The 18782-nt window shown below is 35.2% G+C and overlaps 1 protein-coding gene and 1 non-coding gene across 2 annotated transcripts; both read left to right on the top strand.

The window, feature by feature from the left end:
• The first annotated feature begins 7156 nt into the window (after positions 1-7156).
• Positions 7157-16879, top strand: LOC140754106 (uncharacterized). Its single transcript, XM_073089018.1, has 6 exons — positions 7157-7430; positions 9475-9654; positions 10011-10204; positions 11759-11828; positions 12418-12597; positions 16501-16879. Exons 1-6 carry the CDS (start codon positions 7367-7369, stop codon positions 16704-16706), a joined length of 894 nt encoding a protein of 297 aa, XP_072945119.1. The 5' UTR covers positions 7157-7366; the 3' UTR covers positions 16707-16879.
• A 1550-nt stretch (positions 16880-18429) lies between these two features.
• Positions 18430-18513, top strand: TRNAL-UAA (transfer RNA leucine (anticodon UAA)). Its single transcript has one exon. It is a non-coding gene; the product is annotated as a tRNA-Leu (tRNA).
• The last annotated feature ends 269 nt before the right edge of the window (positions 18514-18782 follow it).

Raw genomic sequence — 18782 nt, 5'->3', positions numbered from 1 at the left:
TCATTAAGAAAAGTCAAATTAAATGCACCTGTTATTGTTAATATTCAATCTATCCAACCTTGCCTCGGTACCAAAGATTTCGAAATTTGTCAATATCTAGTTGTCACAAATGGTCAAATATCGATCTTCAAACGGATTCAGAGGTTAGGTAGTCAAAAAATCTACTAGAGGATGCTGCAAATCCTTTTCATGGGTCAGTCCTTACAACTGGAGGAGGCTTGAAGCTTAGTCCTATGCTAAAAAATAAGCAATTAATTTTTCACTTCGTTTTAAGTAAGCTTTTACGTCGTCAGAATAAATCCGCCACCTGTTGCTACGTACGGCCAACAGGTATTTACTACCATTCATTCGACAAACAACGGGCCTACTCGTTTAATATTACATTTTGCGAAGTATATTTGTTGTCATAAAAATGTTAACGCTGATTAATCTGCTAACTTTATATTTTAAACTTAGAATAACTAATGGTGCTTTTGAAAGTTAGAGTCAGTATGGTCCGATCGAGGAGGTACCACTGCCACTCCCATTTTGAACGTGAAGCAGACCGCTTACCTTCAGGTGGACTGCAAACATTTTTGTTACTCAGATCTTTTATTATAGAAAAAACAAGTGTCCAGAACCTAACAAAATAGAAAAAAAAAACTTCACGTCAGATTAACCATACTTCTATTATAAATGGAATGGGTCACTGTGACGGGATGACTGTTATAGACGTTTGCTAATATGAAATAGGTTCCTTTGAACTTTCTAAAATGAAAATCCTTACTTCAATTTTGTGTTTACGATTAAAAAACCGTATTTTTATAAAGAATCCAATCGTCCCATCCCTAACCAGGAAGCGTGCGTGGTTACGTCACCGCAAAGTGCATGTAACTGATGCCGCCCGGAGACCAGCTATCAACCAGGAACCTTAGGCACGTGACGGCCAAGGTTATACCTGAGCCACTCAGTTTGTGGAAATTCAAATAAAATCTATATTAAACCTAGTCTAATCAAAAAGTAAGTGAGTAGGTAAGTATCAAAAGAGTCTTTCTTTTTTTGTCAGCCCATTTTCTTTTTTTTGTTTGGTATCTATTCACAAGCTCAATTAGTTAGAGTTTAGTGTTATAAATAAAGAATCTTAATTTTTCAATATGATCATGGTTGAATTGTGAACACTAGGCGAACGGTAGTGAAACTACTTATATAATTCATATCATTTTGCACAGTCTTACAGGGACGCTTACCAATTACTGTCAATTACAATTTTGTTAATATATTTCTGGATCAGAAAATATAACGATATATGTGATACGATTTGATGTAATATGTAATATATTATTTGTTATATGTGAAGGCAAATTCAATCCTAAACAAATGAAGTAGTCGGGATCTCTGAAACTAGGAGAGAGTTGTTGGCAATTGAGAGAACTACAAGGAATAACGAATTCTCGTGACCCCAGTCAAAATCGAGTTTGAGTTATTTTAGCTAAGTAAGTGGTAAAACCCTTTGTGGTTCGACTCCGGCGGCACCACCGCGACACCTATTTCTACCTAATAACAGCAGTGTTAAGAGCTGCTGTGTTCCGGTTTGAAGGGTGTGGTAAGGGAGACAGACTTTTCCGAGGCGTTCCAGCTTAGTCCTCAGGGGTAGCGGCGCATCTGTGGCCGACATCAGGTAGGTACATCTTATCTTATCTGGGGTTGATTACAGATGTCCATGGGCGGCAGTAGCTACTTACCATCAGGTGGACTGCATGCTCGTCTGCTACTCTTACATTATAAAAAAAAACAAAAGCTATCGTTAGGTCATGCTGGTCTTACAATACCAGCATCTAAAGGTGTACTTAAGTTGTAAACTTGATTTTACACTTCAGATAGTGTAGATGAAGCCCCGCGGAAAATTGCACTGAAGCTCAACTCATGCTTGTGCAATTGCCCGATGTCATACTCAATAGCTTTACTAAACGTTGCTAATGTAAGAACATTATACATAGAGTAATTCTTACTCGTACTTCTTTTATAAGTATCGCATCCACATCATATGCACGATGTCTAGTTCACGCTCTCAAAGAACATTATGGAACAAAAATCAAATTTCTAGTCTTTAAAAATACTCAACTTGATGAAAATACGGTCTACATTTTTTATATTTGAGTGAGTAATATGAGAATTAATTTTAAAGAAAAGTTGCAAAAAAATTATATAAGGAAGCGCAGCAGTACTTAAGTACACATTTTTGTAATTCTGCCTTTTTGGGCGCTAACCTACTAAATACTAAATACTGAATAATTTTAGTTGACACCGAAAGAAAATCCGCCGCGCACAGAGCGCTCAAATCGATAATCTCTGTACTAAAACCCAAATCTATAGGAATATGACGTCAAAAACAGGTACAAGTAACCATGGCCCATTTCCCACGGATCTCACCTTGTTACTACATAACGCCATCCAGTAATGGGCGCCATGATTGAGGGAACGACAATTGCGCTTCCCGACAATCAGCACGCACCGTTTCCTGCAACTATTCTCGTATCTGGCACACCATCCTGGCTAATCGACCTACCTACGTGCATGGAAGAAATATACCTATACCATGATATTTTTTAATAATTATAGTTTAAAAACTAAAAACCACGCTAAAATCGCACAAAGAAATACGTTAATCCTGATTCCTGACGATCCTGACGAGGAGAATGGGGTAAAGTTATTAAAATCGTGTATTGTCATCGGTTCCTGATAATTATTCAAAATTTTAAATTAATCGGACCGTTCAAAGTGCGTAAAAATCGAGCTCAAAGATTCCGTTACATAGATAGATACATACATACGAGTACATAGATGCAACCCAAGCTAATAAAAGCGTGGTAAAAAGTCGAAACATCAGGGTAATAGATATCAGGAGACAACGATATATTTTCTTAGTTAGTCACACCGTCATCCATCATCAACATTGGTAGAACTCTTCGTGGCACTCCAGAGGCACCATTGTCATATCTATATCGGCTTAACAACAGCAGTGTTAAGCACTGCTGTGTTCAGTTTCAAGGATGTGGTAAGGCATACGTATTCGAGGCGTTCCAATTTAGTAAAACACATCTGTAGGTAGGTAGACCTCAGGTCGAACTCTAATCTTATCGGGGGTTGATTACATATATCCATGGGCAGCAGTAGCCACTTACCGAGAGGTAGCGTAATAATTTGCTACTTTAATACAATAAAACAACATCCTTTTAACGAACATTTAAAAAATTGGATTTCTACTCTAGATCAATTTTGTATATTTGTCTTTGTGTGTACCTACATAGTATCAACGACACAGGCAAAGTGTAACGACAATAACAATGTGACCTGATGCTATTGCTCTGTTCTAATTTTAAGGGTGTTATTAAGGAAGACACTTACACAAAGTACATCACATTTAATTCTCAAGAGTAGCAACCCATCCGTGATCTACTGCACGTAAGATTCGAATCCTATTTAGAGTTGATTGAAAAGCTCTCTCTTCTCTAACTCTTATGACGATTTGCCATCAGTCTTTAACTAAATACTTTTTATTGGGACAATAGAATGCAGAGATAAACAAAACTTTCTATAAATGAAATTAGAATTGATTTAACAAGACGCTTCCGTTCTGTAACTAGCTAACTACTCGAGATCTATCTGATAAGTACCAGTGCTAAGGTATTGTTCAATCTAGCAATGTCAGACCAGCTGTAATCAAGTCATTTGTGAAGAATCCTTTGTCTGCTTGTCTGGTTGAACTCTTAGTAACGAGTACAACTTGGTGGAAATATAGATTTAAAACATCAATATTACCAATAAACCAATATTTTTAATGCGATATTATTGATGTATCGATTATTCAAAAATTCCAGAGGAAGAAACTTTTTCAAGAGACATTTCCAAAGAGTATTAAATTGGAAGACATTTGTTTTCGCTGACGTAATCAAATAGGTAATTTTTATAGTAATTCCGTTCTGTAACTAGTTAACTACTCGAGATCTATCTGATAAGTCCCAGTGTTAAGGAATTGTTCAATCTAGCAATGTCAGACGAGCTGTAATCATGTCATTTGTGAAGAATCCTTTGTCTGGTCAAACTTGTATTTATGGATGGTACTTGTTATAATGATTATTATATCGGTGGATAGAGACCTAATATATCGGCAGACCGATAATATCGAAAATTTAAACGCGTTAATTGTTTAAAACGTTTACAAAAGATCAACTGGAAGAATCTTTTTCGCCGACTCGAAAATCATTAATTTTGAAGACTGTTTTTTATCGCCCACCTTCGGGTATTATTAGTGGTAGTAGAATTTTGTGCTATACCCACATCAATCGTTGACAGTTGTTGAGGAATTAACGTGTCCTTCTGAAAGCTGAAACCCATCCAACTACCAGTCACAATCGACATTGCTTAACTTTGTAGATCTGACTACACAAGTCAGACTATCAGCATAGTTTGCCTAGCTTCTCTTTAAACTGGCTGTAATTTGCAATAGGTATTTCCTGCTCTTTTTCCTTTCATATCTATTTTTGTCTTTGATGGTAGAGATACCGTTGCTGAGTAATCAAACAATCAGTGACCGAGGGATGGATTACACATGCCATTGTTCTATTTGTACATACATATATCCCACGTCTCTTTCCCTCCTCTACTTTACTGTATTTAATCGAAATAGTTCTAAGCAAAAGTTCCCTAACTAAGTTTATAAGGAACGTTAGATCGGGCACTTTTAAGTTTCAATAAGGCTTTGTGCCAATATCATTGTTCTATTTGTACATATATCCCATGTCTCTTTCCCTCCTCTACTTTACTGTATTTAATCGAAATAGTTCTAAGCAAAAGTTCCCTTACTAAGTTTATAAGGAACGTTAGATCGTGCACTTTTTCAATAAGGCTTTGTGCCAGGCATGGCCGTGTATAAGAGGGGAGGCTAGCGGGTGCAGACCCGCCCCGCATAGTCGAGAAAAGAAAAATTCGTCAAACAGAAGGACTTTTTTATGGTTGTTGTCGTCAAATTTCAAAGTCTGGACCTCCAGAGCTCCTTTAACACATGTGGTAGGTAACAATTTTTTTATGCTAGCCGTCTTTTTTTCACCGACCGCCGCTATTGTAGTTCCTAAATAAATCTATATCGACACCCATTGTCTTGGTATAACCACTCAACAATAATAATAAATATTAATTTGAAGGTGGCAGAACCCTCTATGGTTCGTGGGATGGTACCGCCGGGCCTCCACCACACCTATTTCTGTCTAATATTAGCACCATCAAGCGCTGCTGTGCTGTGGTTTCAAGGTCGTGGAGACATATTTTTCCCAGGCATTCTAGATTAGTCCCTAGGGGTTGCGGCGCATCTATCGCTGAATCTAATATTATCTGAAGGAATCTAATATTATCTGGGGTTGATTTCAGATGTCCATGGGAGGCAGTAACCACTTACCATCAAGTGGACTGCACGCTCGTTTGCTACTCCTATATTATAAAAAAAATATTGGTTACGTTCAACTACAACTACAAATTTACAGCCGTTTCGTACAATTTCTTCATATACCGACTGTAGGTACTTCATAATATGAATATACGAGTATCATATTATGTTTTATGTTTTTTTATGATGTATGAGGTAGTGTCTAAAATAGTTGAAATGACGTAGCGATCCAGAGCATGCAAAATGTAGCCTAAAATAAACAGACTGGGCATCTATCAACAGTACAAGAGTAGCAACTAATCTGTACCCTTACCATGAGTTTTCACTTTTTGACAAATATGACTGTTTTGGTATTTGTTTACGTATTGGCCCATACTACTTCCAAGTTCTGACATAATCCGCTAGGGGCGCTGATTGGAAATTGTATGGGCAAATACGTAAACAAATACCAAAACAGTCATATTTGTCAAAACGTAAATGGTAATTTTATGATATGGGGAATTTGGAACCCGTGTAGCTTTTGAATTATAACATTTTTATTGCTCGGTACGTTTGTATGTAATGTATGTCATGTGTGTAGCTGTTTAACTAATATTTTGCGTATAATGTATCGTAAATATTAAGGTAATTATTTCTGATTATATAAACAATACATAAGTAAGTGGCAAATAGGAAGTGAATATTTTTTTTGAAGAAATGTAACTATGTAAAAAGCATCATAAAAATTTTAATTGCCCGCTTGCTTATCAAAAAGTTCTAATTATATCGTCTTTTATTGGACAAACAATAGAAGTATATAAGTAGATACAGGCACCACCAATTCACAGGGCCAGCGTGCTTGAGTTTGGTCCAGGTGCTTAAACTGTTGTTTAAAAAGCAGTAGGAAATAAAAAAAATTGGGGTCAACTATCAGGACATAACATCGCTTCAGGACATCACTTAAGCCAGCTGGCGCCAAATCAGTTCCGATCGATGCACTACAAAAGCTGCATAACATTTGTCCTTGACACAAAACTTCAATCTGAACTGGACTGAACGGCTCCCGTATTTTACGACTAAATTCGTGTTTGTTTTCGCCGACTTACTTGTAGACAATTAACAATACTCGTAAATGTCACTACAGCCTGTTTGTCTGATCATTTGACCATCGCCCGTACAGATGGAATTTTAAAGATGGATAAATGAATTGATATAAAAAATTGTGTGATAATTGCTTGAAGAATTATAATTAGTGGTTATAGTTATAGGTGGCTGAGCTAAATCATAATAATTGGGCCTACTTTTCAATTTAGGGTGGTTGATATAAAAATGGTGGAAATATGGAATTACTTATTTTGTTCGACTTGGAGGGGCACTGCCGTGCCCCCAGATAGCAAAAACATGTTTAAAAAAAAGACAAAGATAGTGCATCAGCCTTACTTTTAAAATCAGAAGTTGCGCTACATTTCTGTTACAAGCGGATAACACTTAAACTTATCTTACGAGTATTATTAATATTAACGCGTAAGTACTTCAGTACGTTGCTCTCACCGCAGACTCTACATAGAGATCCTAGGACCTACCAAAATCTTACAATTACAGGCTAAGACGAGTTTCCACTTGTTTAAAGGCCCGATCTATTAAATAGAATGAGCAAACCTCTATTAATGTTTCCGCTATGGGCGTACCTTTCCGGCGACTGCGAATAACCGTGGATCAACCAATTTCATCCAGTTTGGCCCTTTGTGCCATCCGAACAACAATGCATGACTCAGATATAAACCCATGCACAATGCACAAACGAACAGTTCGAAAGAAACTTTAAATAAGAACATAACATTCAATCGATTTTAAAACGGAAATCGCCAGTCTAAAAAAATAATTTGGATAAGTGCCTAGTCAAATTACCATAGCAATTGTGTAGGTGTAAATTTTTGCGTTAATATTTTTTGTAGGCGCTAAGTAGTTATGGCGGACTTTGATAGACGGATTGTGCTTTGTGTCCTGCTGTTGGTGACTTATTTCAATAAATGCAAGTATTTTCATAATGTTTTGTAGAAATAAGATTACAGTTACATGTTACAAGGCCATTGGAACGATCTACAGCCGCAACTTAATGTGTTCAGCACCCATATCAGACCTTCTTAAAGTTTTGACGAATCTATTAGTATACCACTGTCGGGTTCACTGTTGTGTTAAAGAAAGGAGTGTTTAGTGGCCTTTGAGAAACTTTCAGACTTTAGAAACTTTTATGAAATCTTAAAAACCTCAAGGATGTAACTTTCATCTTTAATCTGTAGGTACATACATTAATTTGCCATTAAAGGAAGTTATCATCAATTTTTACTTAATAAAACTTTTAGTTAATAAGCAAACCGTTATCTACGCGTACCACGAGTATAATCTGTGCCTCTGGTAGCCTGAAATTTCCTATAAAAGTTCTTTATAAAGCAAATCCTTGTTCCTATGTATATAGCATGTAGGTGAACTAAGAAATTATTTTTTAAGTTGGCTATTAAAGTAAATACGTTATAAAATTTTGCGTTAAAAAAACAGAGGTGCCTGTGTACTCTGAATCACCGACTCCGTAAGTGAGTATCCGTCATTTTTATCACTCGGTTTTAACACTGAATGAAACTTGATGCTAATGACAAAATTGCAAAATTTTTGTGGCTTCAGTGAATTAAACTATGAGTAAGCACGGCCGGGTTAATGGAAATTAGCTAAGCGTGAAATGTACATATTCTGGTGAGAAATAAATAGTGTTTTTAAGTGTTTAAACTCTTAATGTTTGTATATTTTTATAAATTTTACATGTGCACCTGATGGCAAGGAGTTACTGTCGTTCATCTATACCTAATCAACCCTGAAATATTTAGGGACGGCCACAAACGTATTGATATTGGATACCCTTCTGAAGCAACGTAGAATTTTTCATGTGTCTCCCTTACTACCCTACAAATGGGAATGCGGCAGTAGTACCATCCTAATCAAACTATGAACGATTCTTTAAGTGAGAATAATCATGTCCATAAATTTTACACAGTTTTTTAAAAAATGTGTTTAAATATTAGCGACCAATTTATTAGCGACAAAAATATTGTATAAATAACAATATTAATAAATACTCGTACACATTGCTTAAGGTAAGGCATGCCAGCGCTGCGCCAGCTGAGCGCTTTGAATGCATTTGATTTATGAGACACTAGTCTTCACCTCTGGTTCTGCCCGCGTTCACAACACATTTTAATTTATTTCTAATAGGTATAATTTATTTAAAAAAATATTTTTTAACTAAATATTTTAGACATAATAAATATATTGTACCATTCCTAAAATGTTCTGTACCTTTGTTAAAATTGATCCTGCCATTTTCAAGTTTACAGTTTCAATTAAGTGGTTTTACTTAATATGTAAATAAGTTGTTATGAATCGGAATGAGCTTACAAAAGTAAATTACTTTAAAATCACGGACAGATACTCAATTTTATTCATTTGAAGTATGAAGCGTAAATACGGCGATCACACTTTTCTTTAAAGGCTGTGTTCCACAACAAGCTAGCCGTTTTACTCAGGACTTATTACCAGATCTGACCTCTATAAGTTGAAAACTAGAGAGTTATTCCAAAAAGACCCGAACGCTTAAACATATAACCATTCTCACAATTTAGGCGAATCTAAAAATACTTCAAAAGGCATAATCTCTGAAGTCGTTTGAGCTGCAGGGCGTGCCAAAGAATAATACATAAAACATTACCTTCCACTTTTTTAAGCTGTCGGGATTTTTTGTTTTTGTAATATTTTTTTATTCAACATTGCTTGCACTAGTAAGATACGGTATGGATGGGAGTGGTGGATATCCGCGGACGAGTGCTATTAGCGTACCTGTGGTTCCGAAAAAGGGCGTCCTGAGGAACACAGTGGGGTTTTAACCGATAGAAGTCTGGCATATCCTCTCCACTGCCCCCGTAGCTAAGAGAAACCCATACAGGGTATCCCCACAAAAAGTGGTCAATAGATTCATGCTTTAATCATATTACTTGATTCCGAAAACTAAAACTATGTTCAAAACCCAGGTGCATCAATAAAGTGCTACGTATGCAACAGCGCCAACAACTCCATGTGCCTGGACCCGTCCATCTACGATGTGGACAGCGTCTCCAAGTACCTGCGCTCCGTGACGTGCGAGCGAGGTGTCCTTGGCACAGGACAGCATGCCAACCAGCAGATGTTCTGCAGGAAGATCGTACAGACGAGTGAGTTGTTTTGGCTGATATTACTTTTATAGTTGTGGTTTCGTAGTTGTTTTGGGCAGATCTTCGTTTTTGCCTACAAATGTTCAGTCGATGTGTGTTTGGGTAACTGTAATGGGCTCTAAAGAGGACCGAAGTGCTTGTAGTTGATCACAGCTGCATTTGAGGACAAAGTTTAAACGCCTCGTAACCTCGATACCAGTCTGAGACCAAGTCTGGTGTTATTAGAGACAGCTGATATAAAGGAGGCCTATGTCCAGCAGAACATTCGTTTGAAATTGGATGATCAGGATGATGGTTGGGTTGGGTTGGTTGGGTTTATTAGAGTATGTACAATTTTTAAATGATTTTTTTTTCAGTTTTCCACAAAGGCCACGACGCGGACGTGAGGGTCACCCGCGGGTGTGGCTGGGTGAAGCACCACCGAGACTGCTACAAGGCGGACAACGACGGCCATCTTGAAACCGTCTGCCAATGCTTCACTGACGACTGCAATACAGGGACCATAGCGCGCTATAGCATAGCCGCTATATTAATTGGATTTAGTATTACTGCGCTAATTTAATAGAATAAACTGAGTTTACCAATCCGATCCGTTTTATTTCAAGTATTTGGGTAATGGCCAGCTATTGTGATTTAATCTCCTTAAAAATCTATGAAGATACAAAAACCTCTACGCGCTATACTGACTGGATTTAACATGACTGCACTGATTTAAATGATAAATATATACATTAACCGTTTGATTCAACAATGTGTCAGTAACAAAATACTTTGGTAGCAATCATGTACTCGTAGGATACAGATATAAATTTGCTATTCTGATTAGATTAAAAAGCAATTGGTACTATAACTAGTTATAAGAAACGCTATCTTCATATTGTTTTATAAAAAAAGGTTCGTCGGTTTTAAGTGCAAGGTCTATTTGTATTATCGTGTTAAAATCTGCGACGTATCATGACAGACAGTACCTTCTCTATGGTTTTACATCATACGAAAATGCTAGATGTACTAGTATTTCAATTTCTATAACTTAGCTAGAAGAAACATTAAATATTTCGGCCATTCACTTCTAGGCAGTGGACACGAGCCCTAAGTTGTGCAAAACCGTCCATCCTGGCAAGTGTCGTTGACACGGGTTCAGTACACGCAATTGACACGATTGTGTCCAGCGCACAATTTCACGGAATAGGGATGCTTATTGTGAACACGTTAACTTAATGCCGTGGCGTGATACCGTCTCGTGCTGAAGTTGGACTACAAACTCACGCACAACTGCACGTGTTTACGTAAATTCGAATGTGAATAAATAACTTAGTAAAATATTTATTTAAATTAATGTTATTGACGAATTGGCAAAATGACAAAGATAGCGCTCGTTGTTTTCCTTTCAACGCTTCTACGTTTTGGTAAATATGTTTTATGTTTTTGATTGTGTGTGTGTGCGTGAATAAAAAAGAGGAACATATTTTATTTACTGATATAATAATATGTATATGGTAGAACTACCATTTTAATTGAGGATTGGTATGTGAATATTTATAAAGACACCAGTTACCATGGATCTGCTTGTTTTAATGGTCTGTTAAATATTGCATATAATAATGATTTTACTTTAAATTTTTAATTACGTGAAATCTGAGTTTTACCTGATTTGATAAAGTTTCGCATTTTTCATAATATCTTTTTAATTATAATAATTAGCTTATAAAAATTATAGTGTGAGCTTCAGTTATAATGTAATAATAAAGATATTTCATATGAAATCTTTTGAAAAGTACCTACTGTAGGTATAGTGTTTGAAAGTGTAAGTTCTATTAGGCGATATTTTTTAGTTTTAAAAGAAATGAAACCCTACCGTATCGATCACATAGATTGATGGTTGATTGATTGACGGTAATTAACTAATTAATAAATGGAAAACTCAAACAAGGATTGTTCTATATGATCCTATCCGTACCTACTAGTCGATTGTAGATATATTCTAAGTCAGAATGAATTATGTAAGTATATAACTTTACATTATTTAAGTAAAAAAGTTTAATTTGTATAATTTGCATTTGATATAAAACTCAATACTCACATTTTAAAGTTTGAATGTCAATAGGTGACCTTGCCGATATCAGTTTTAAACTTAAATATCTTCAATAATATTTACAAAACAGAATTATCGATAAGTGACATTTACCGTGTCCTCATCCCTATCATTTATTTAAAATGCAGAGGTTTCGAATTAATTAAGTTCTAGTGGCTTCACTTCGCACCATTGTGTTGTGGGTACCATGGATATAAATATCGTAAATAACTTGGATTTTTTGGCATAATTTATCTATATTAAATATACATTTCCATAACAAAATTAATCATTACATATCTCAGGAGCGACATAAATCAGCATAATCACCAAATGCATAACGATTCTCAATTTTTGATGTGAAACATCTATAGCCGCACGTAAAACCGATTTCTGGCGTGGCGACGCATGCCGTGGCGACCACAGCGTCGCCACGCTATCCGATGGTATACATATACAATCTATATGCAGTAGTGTGTACGGTGTGGCGACGCGTCGCCATGCGCAATCGTAATATTTTATTTTATCATTATGACATATTTAGTTCCTATCACAATATGTTCTTTTCTGCATTTTACTTTTACAAAATAATGTCAATGTTTCACATCTGCCAGGCGTCCCGTGACGGCTCACATTTTTTTAAAGCTATCAATGAATAAACGAGTACTTTTTTATCTCTTCTTCGAACCCAGGTGCATCAATCCGCTGCTATGATTGCAACAGCGCTAACAACTCCATGTGCCTGGACCCGTCCATCTACGACGTGGACAGCGTCGCCAAGTACCTGCGCTCCGTGACCTGCCACCGCGGCATCCCTGCTGCAGGACAGAAGGACAACCAGCAGATGTTTTGCAGGAAGATTGTACAAACCAGTGAGTAATCGTTATTCAATGGTGGTTATTCAATGGTTGAATGTACAGAGGCAGGAGTTTTCGTAGTTTGACTGTGGTAGCACCACAAAATAGGCATGTTCTGATTTAAAGGCATGTTAATTATAGCGCTCTAACTTAGTTCTCAAAAGCAGTAACATTTGTAGAGCCCGATCGCGCTCAAGTAGAATTCCTATCATCAAATCGGCGACTCGTGGGTTGCTTCTTCTCCGATAGTCTTCGATCACTAATAAGAACTAGATACACAATCAGCGACAAAAAAATGGCGCGACGAAAAGAGCACCCAAATAGACATTTGGGCGCGCTTTTAGGTTAGTAGTGTTTGAACGTTCGGAGAATAAACATGCCTCAGTGCTCGTTCAAAACTGCAAAAATCACACGTCTAGTACGCTAACAAATGATGGAATATCGTATTTTCGGTAAGTATTATTATTATAAGTAGGTAATTGCTATCACTCAATTATAAATACTGCTATTTCGTTCGTAAATAATTTATTTTTAAGTTTTAAAAATTATCAACAAAAATCAACAGAATGTATAAACCATTTAAATTGTAAAGTCTGTTACTAAACGTACAATTCTTACTATTGCAAGCCCACTTGATTTGTTCGGGTTACATGGTGACTCTGTTCTAACTTGAATGGAAACGCTATTGTTTTATATTTTTTTCTTTAATTTAATTATTTTTTTTTTATTTTTTTTTTGTTATATAAAAATATTTGTTTTGTATAATAATTAAACATAGGCAATGAGTAAATAGTAAATGAGTGAAATGAAATTATTAAGTAAATTATTATTTAATATATTTTATGATGTCTTTTCATCCAACTGCCGCGACAATAGTCATAGAATTATTATAATAAAGTCTATTGTCGAAAGATACACTAAAATAAGATTGCTTAACATAGCCAAAAAAGATACGGAAAAAAAAATAAAAATCCATCGAAAAGACTGTTTTCCAATAAACTCACTTTATTCAAGGGAATTAATGGCATCCTGTTGATTCCATATTTTTATTTTTACTCGACTGCCAAGGAAGGGTTATGTTTTTTGCACGTATCTTGTATGTATCTTTATAAGCGGACTTTAGCTGCACTGCATTTTATTCCCTCGGATCTAACATACGGCTGGGTGAATTTCGACAGTTAAGGTGTCATTATATTCGTCTCAAATATCCAAATGTCCTTAGATAGGTGTTGGAAAAAACTCTAAATTTAAGAAGAAATATACAACGGATTTCTGTCACTACAAAGTAAGCAAGTAATTTAATTAAAATAATCAAAAACCTGACTGCACTATAAAGGCTGAAGTAGAATTTTCAAAAACAGTGAAATAGGCGTTTCATCATTTTTTAGCAAGAAAGCCAAAAAAAAGTTTTATAATAGGTATCTGCTTCAAAAACAAAAGATGTTCAAACAATATTATCCTATTTTATCTTCGTAGGGCTCATTTACGCTATATAAAGAACCTATGTGTAAAATTCCAGCACGCTAAAGATCCGCGGTTTCTCTTTACGTTGGTGTCTGGCGCAGCAACTTACGCATTTAGTCAGACAGTCACCTCGATGTGTTATACACATGTATATATCATATAATATGTGTGTAATCACCTTTTAATTTCCTTTTTTATGATACCCCACTCCATAGTTTTGGTTAACTTTTTTTAAAACGTGTTACTATTTCGGAAAAACATCCACCATTTACGATTTATAGAATATATAACTTCAGTAATTCAAAGTTCTAGTAATTATTTTATATCGTTAGGGGTAGAATTTCATTATTTTTATCCAACAAGTCAGATACAAAATTTCATAGTGTTTGCGTCAAAATTGACGGTTGTTCAAATTAACTTTTAAACCTTATTTTGCCCTCTATGGGGTTGATTTTTCGGAAAGGGATAAATAGGTGTGTCTTTATTCCTATCCAGAAAGCCAAATACTAAATTTTACAGTAGTTGCTTCAAAATTAAAGGATTTGAAAAAAACTGTCATCCCCTGTTTTACCCTCTTAGGGGTAGAATTTCCAAAAGGCCTTTCTTAGTACTTATTTACGCTATATAGCGAACCCATGTGCAAAATTTCAGAACTCTAAATTAAGCGGTTTTGGCTGTACGTTGATTTCTGAAAAATGAAAAAATCATTTAGTCAGTCAATCAGTCAGTCACCTTGATATTTTATATATATACAAATTATATGTTTTTATAATCTCCGTTTAATTTCCTTTCATTTGATTTGATACCATTTGATTTGATTTGATACTCGATAGGTTCGGTTAACTTTTTTTGAAATATTACTATTTCGCGCCAAAAATCCGCCATCTTGATTTTTTTTTTCTAACACCTATCTAAGGACACTCGGGTCATTGAGACGAATATAATGACACCTTAATTGTCGACATTCATCCAGCTGTTTGTTAGATCCGATCAAATAAATAAAGACAAACATACAAGATACGCGCGAAAAACATAACCCTTCCTTGGCAGTCAGGTAAAAATAATTGAAATAAATGTTGGTTTACTACATATTTATTTAGTCGTGGGCAATATATTTCGTTGGATAACGGCGTAAACAGCTTGTTGATTTTTTAATTAAATTACTTGTATTTGGTTATATTTTAATTTTAAACTTATTATATTTTTATTATAATAAATTGTGACTGCATATTACTTACTTTCATTGATAAATTATTATTATGTTCATTAAAATTAATTACTTCGACCTAATAAAAATATTAAAAGTAATGACAGTTCGTCTCCACTAATTCCTTGTCCAAGTGACAAACGACGGTCGTCAATTTTTTTTTTCTTTGTTTTTAGCGTCAATTTGACGCCACTTTTTAAGTTCATTTTTGTATGGGATTGTGTATCTAGTTCTTATTAGTGATCGAAGCCGATAGTACAAGTAGAAATTAAATTAATATCAGCATCTTTCGACATCACTTTTTTCACACAATACTATACATAAGTTTAACGAAAAAGGGTCAGTACTTACAAGCACATACATTCTAAAAATAAAGCATGAATAGTATGAATAGTAAATATCGTTTAACTATAATTACAGTCATAGTTAATATAATTATAAACAAACATACCCTGATCTTCCCAAATAATGAGGTCTTGGGCACAGGTCAAACATGTCAGTTGTTAATGGGGTGCCGATATAAACAGATACGGACTATTGTAAACAGGAACGTATAAAATGTTCTTGACCTTTAGAATGCGTTATCCATTTGCGTAGACAAGCTATTTATTTTTCGTAATATTGTATAAACTTCGTTTTGCTTCTAGAAGAAAATAATATTTTGTAGTTTGACTGCAGCGGCAGCGCCAATCTAAATATATATAACTCAAAGGTGACTGACTGACATAGTGACCTATCAACGCACAGCCCAAACCACTGGACGGATCGGGCTGAAATTTGGCATGCAGGTAGATGTTATGACGTAGGCATCCGTTAAGAAAGGATTTTGATCAATCTACCCCCAAGGGGATAAAATAGGGGATGAAAATATTACTTCGTAACGCGAGCGAAGCCGCGGGCAAGAGCTCGTGCTGTATAACTTAGCAATGTTACGGTAATTGAACAAATAATTATACATAGTTTAAAAACTAAAAACCACGCTAAAATCGCACAAGGAAAATCGTTAATCCTGATTCCTGACGATCCTGATGAGGAGAATGGGATAAAATCATTAAAATCGTGTATTGTCATCGGTTCTTGATAATTGTGCAAAATTTTAAATTAATCGGTCCATTCAAAGTGGGTAAAAATCGAGTTCAAAGATTCCATTACATAGATACATACATACAACCCAAGCTAATAAAAGCGTGGTTAAAATACTTAGCAATTTTAATTTTAGAATATGTAGCAATTTAATTCTTTCACAGTTCTCCACAAGGGCCATGATGCTGAAGTAAGAGTGACCCGAGGCTGTGGCTGGGTGAAGCACCACAGAGACTGCTACAAGGCTGACAATGAGGGCCATCTTGAAACCGTCTGCCAATGCTTCACCGACGACTGCAATACAGGGACCATAGCGCGCTATAGCATAGCCGCTATGATCATTGGATTTAGTATTACTGCGATAATGTAGCAGATAATAAAGTGCGTTTATTAATCCGATCCGTTTTATTTGAGTACCTGGGCAATAGTCAGCTATTGTGTCTTGATTTTATAGTTTTAATACGATAGCCCGCTGTAGCAGCTATGTTGAGTAGATTGATTACTACGATAATTAAGTAGAAAATAAAGTGTAATTAATAATAATCTAATTAGTTTTATTTTTAAACTACTTATTGTTTTTTTCTACAATAATATCACCACACCACAGACCTGTATTTGTTTTTTACGCCACACTATCTAATTGACAGAAAGTAGCAAGTCTATAATATTTTTTTTTATGCATGAATGCATTTCATTATTATACATTTTTCAGATTAATTGAAATAGCAATTGAACGTGTGCTTAACCTGATTGTACCTAAGTGGTCACTGCTGCCCACGGACATCCATAATCAGATCAGATACTTTTCCGAGGTGTTCCAGCTTAGTTTTCAGGGGTAACGGCACATCTGTGGCCGCCCTCATGTAGGAATATCTAATCTTATCTAGGGTTGTTTACAGATGTCCATGGGCGGCAGTAGACACTAACCATCAGGTGCATGCTCGTCTGCTACTCCTATATTATAAAAAGACAATGTATGCTCATTTAATAAACTTTATTTAAAAACATATTATGTATGCACAGATTGCATGATCCGCCTGCTAATTACCAACATAAAAGCCCATTGTAAATCTGAACTAGATTCATGCGTACGCGCATTACAGTCCACATACAAAATAATTACAATAGCGCTAACTAAACACCGGAAGCAGGTGCTACAGCGTTTCCGGTACTTTCATCATACACTCCAGTAATGAGCGCTGTGTGACCTGGTTTGTATAATGTAGGTAGGTATTATTACTGCATCCCTGTAATATCCCTCTCAGCTTTGTAGCTACGAGGTAGGCTGGGGGAGGACTGTCTACGGTCTAAAGCACAACCTTCGGGCGCCTATCTCCGATTAAAAAAAAACATCATGATTTTCAGACTTGATTGAATGACAATGCTCTTCCTAAATGTCGGCGCAAACTTAAAATCTTGACAAGATTATTGGCAGAGGAGCACTTAAGATCCTAGCTACAACGCTGGTATCAATTCCGAATGAGTACAATTTTTTACGACTGAGGAACCTAGAGTTTATCATTCATATAAAATTATTTATATTTAATTATTCATATATAATCATTCATACGTATTCATATATTAAAATATAGTAAATGCATTTATAGATCTAACGTACCAACAACATAGATAAATAATATTTAATAGAATATGTATTTCATCCGTACAGATAAAAATTCTTGTAAATGCAAATAATCTATATAACAGTAAACAGCGCCATCTATTAGAATACTCAAATAACTTAATACCAAGTAGGCATCTAGTGGTGAAAATAGTACAGTTACCTATCAATAGATGTCACTATACAATACATAGCTACTATTTTAATAAAAAATAGATAAAAAGTTATTAAATAACATGAAAACATGTTTCATAATAAGTTATTTTAAATTTGTAACAAATTTTAATAGATAATGTGTGTATAAAAAGGGTAATTTATTAATTTTACAGTAATATTTTATTATATAACATGTTAACGTATATTTCAGAGATTATAAGTGGAAACAATGAAATAAATATATTTTGTAAATATAAAAAAATAAAGTAGTACAAATTATTTGAATGTGTCCGTAATTTTCAAGCCAAGCAAGTAAGTCAGGTTGGCCGAGTGGTCTAAGGCGCCAGATTTAAGCTCTGGTTCCCGAGAGGGAGCGTGGGTTCGAACCCCACACCTGACATATATTCACTAGTTGTCTTTTTATTTTCTTTTTATGTAAATTAATATTTGTCAATATTTTGTTTATAATAAATAATTTAAAAAATATATAACATTATATTATATAGTGTTTCTAATATCTATGGCGCATAAGTAGCTTGAATGCGCGTCTAGATACATAATATATTTATATTTAAACTAGCTGTCCCGACAAACGTTGTGTTGCCATATGAATAAAAAAATGTTAAGGGTGAACAACCCTTATCAGGGATATGAAAAATATATAGTAGC

Source organism: Epargyreus clarus, unplaced genomic scaffold (genome assembly GCF_041222505.1).
Source record: "Epargyreus clarus isolate Ecla_fem2 unplaced genomic scaffold, WU_Ecla_fem_2.2 ptg000027l, whole genome shotgun sequence".
Lineage (NCBI taxonomy): Eukaryota > Metazoa > Arthropoda > Insecta > Lepidoptera > Hesperiidae > Epargyreus > Epargyreus clarus.
This window is presented reverse-complemented; position numbering and strand designations above follow the sequence as displayed.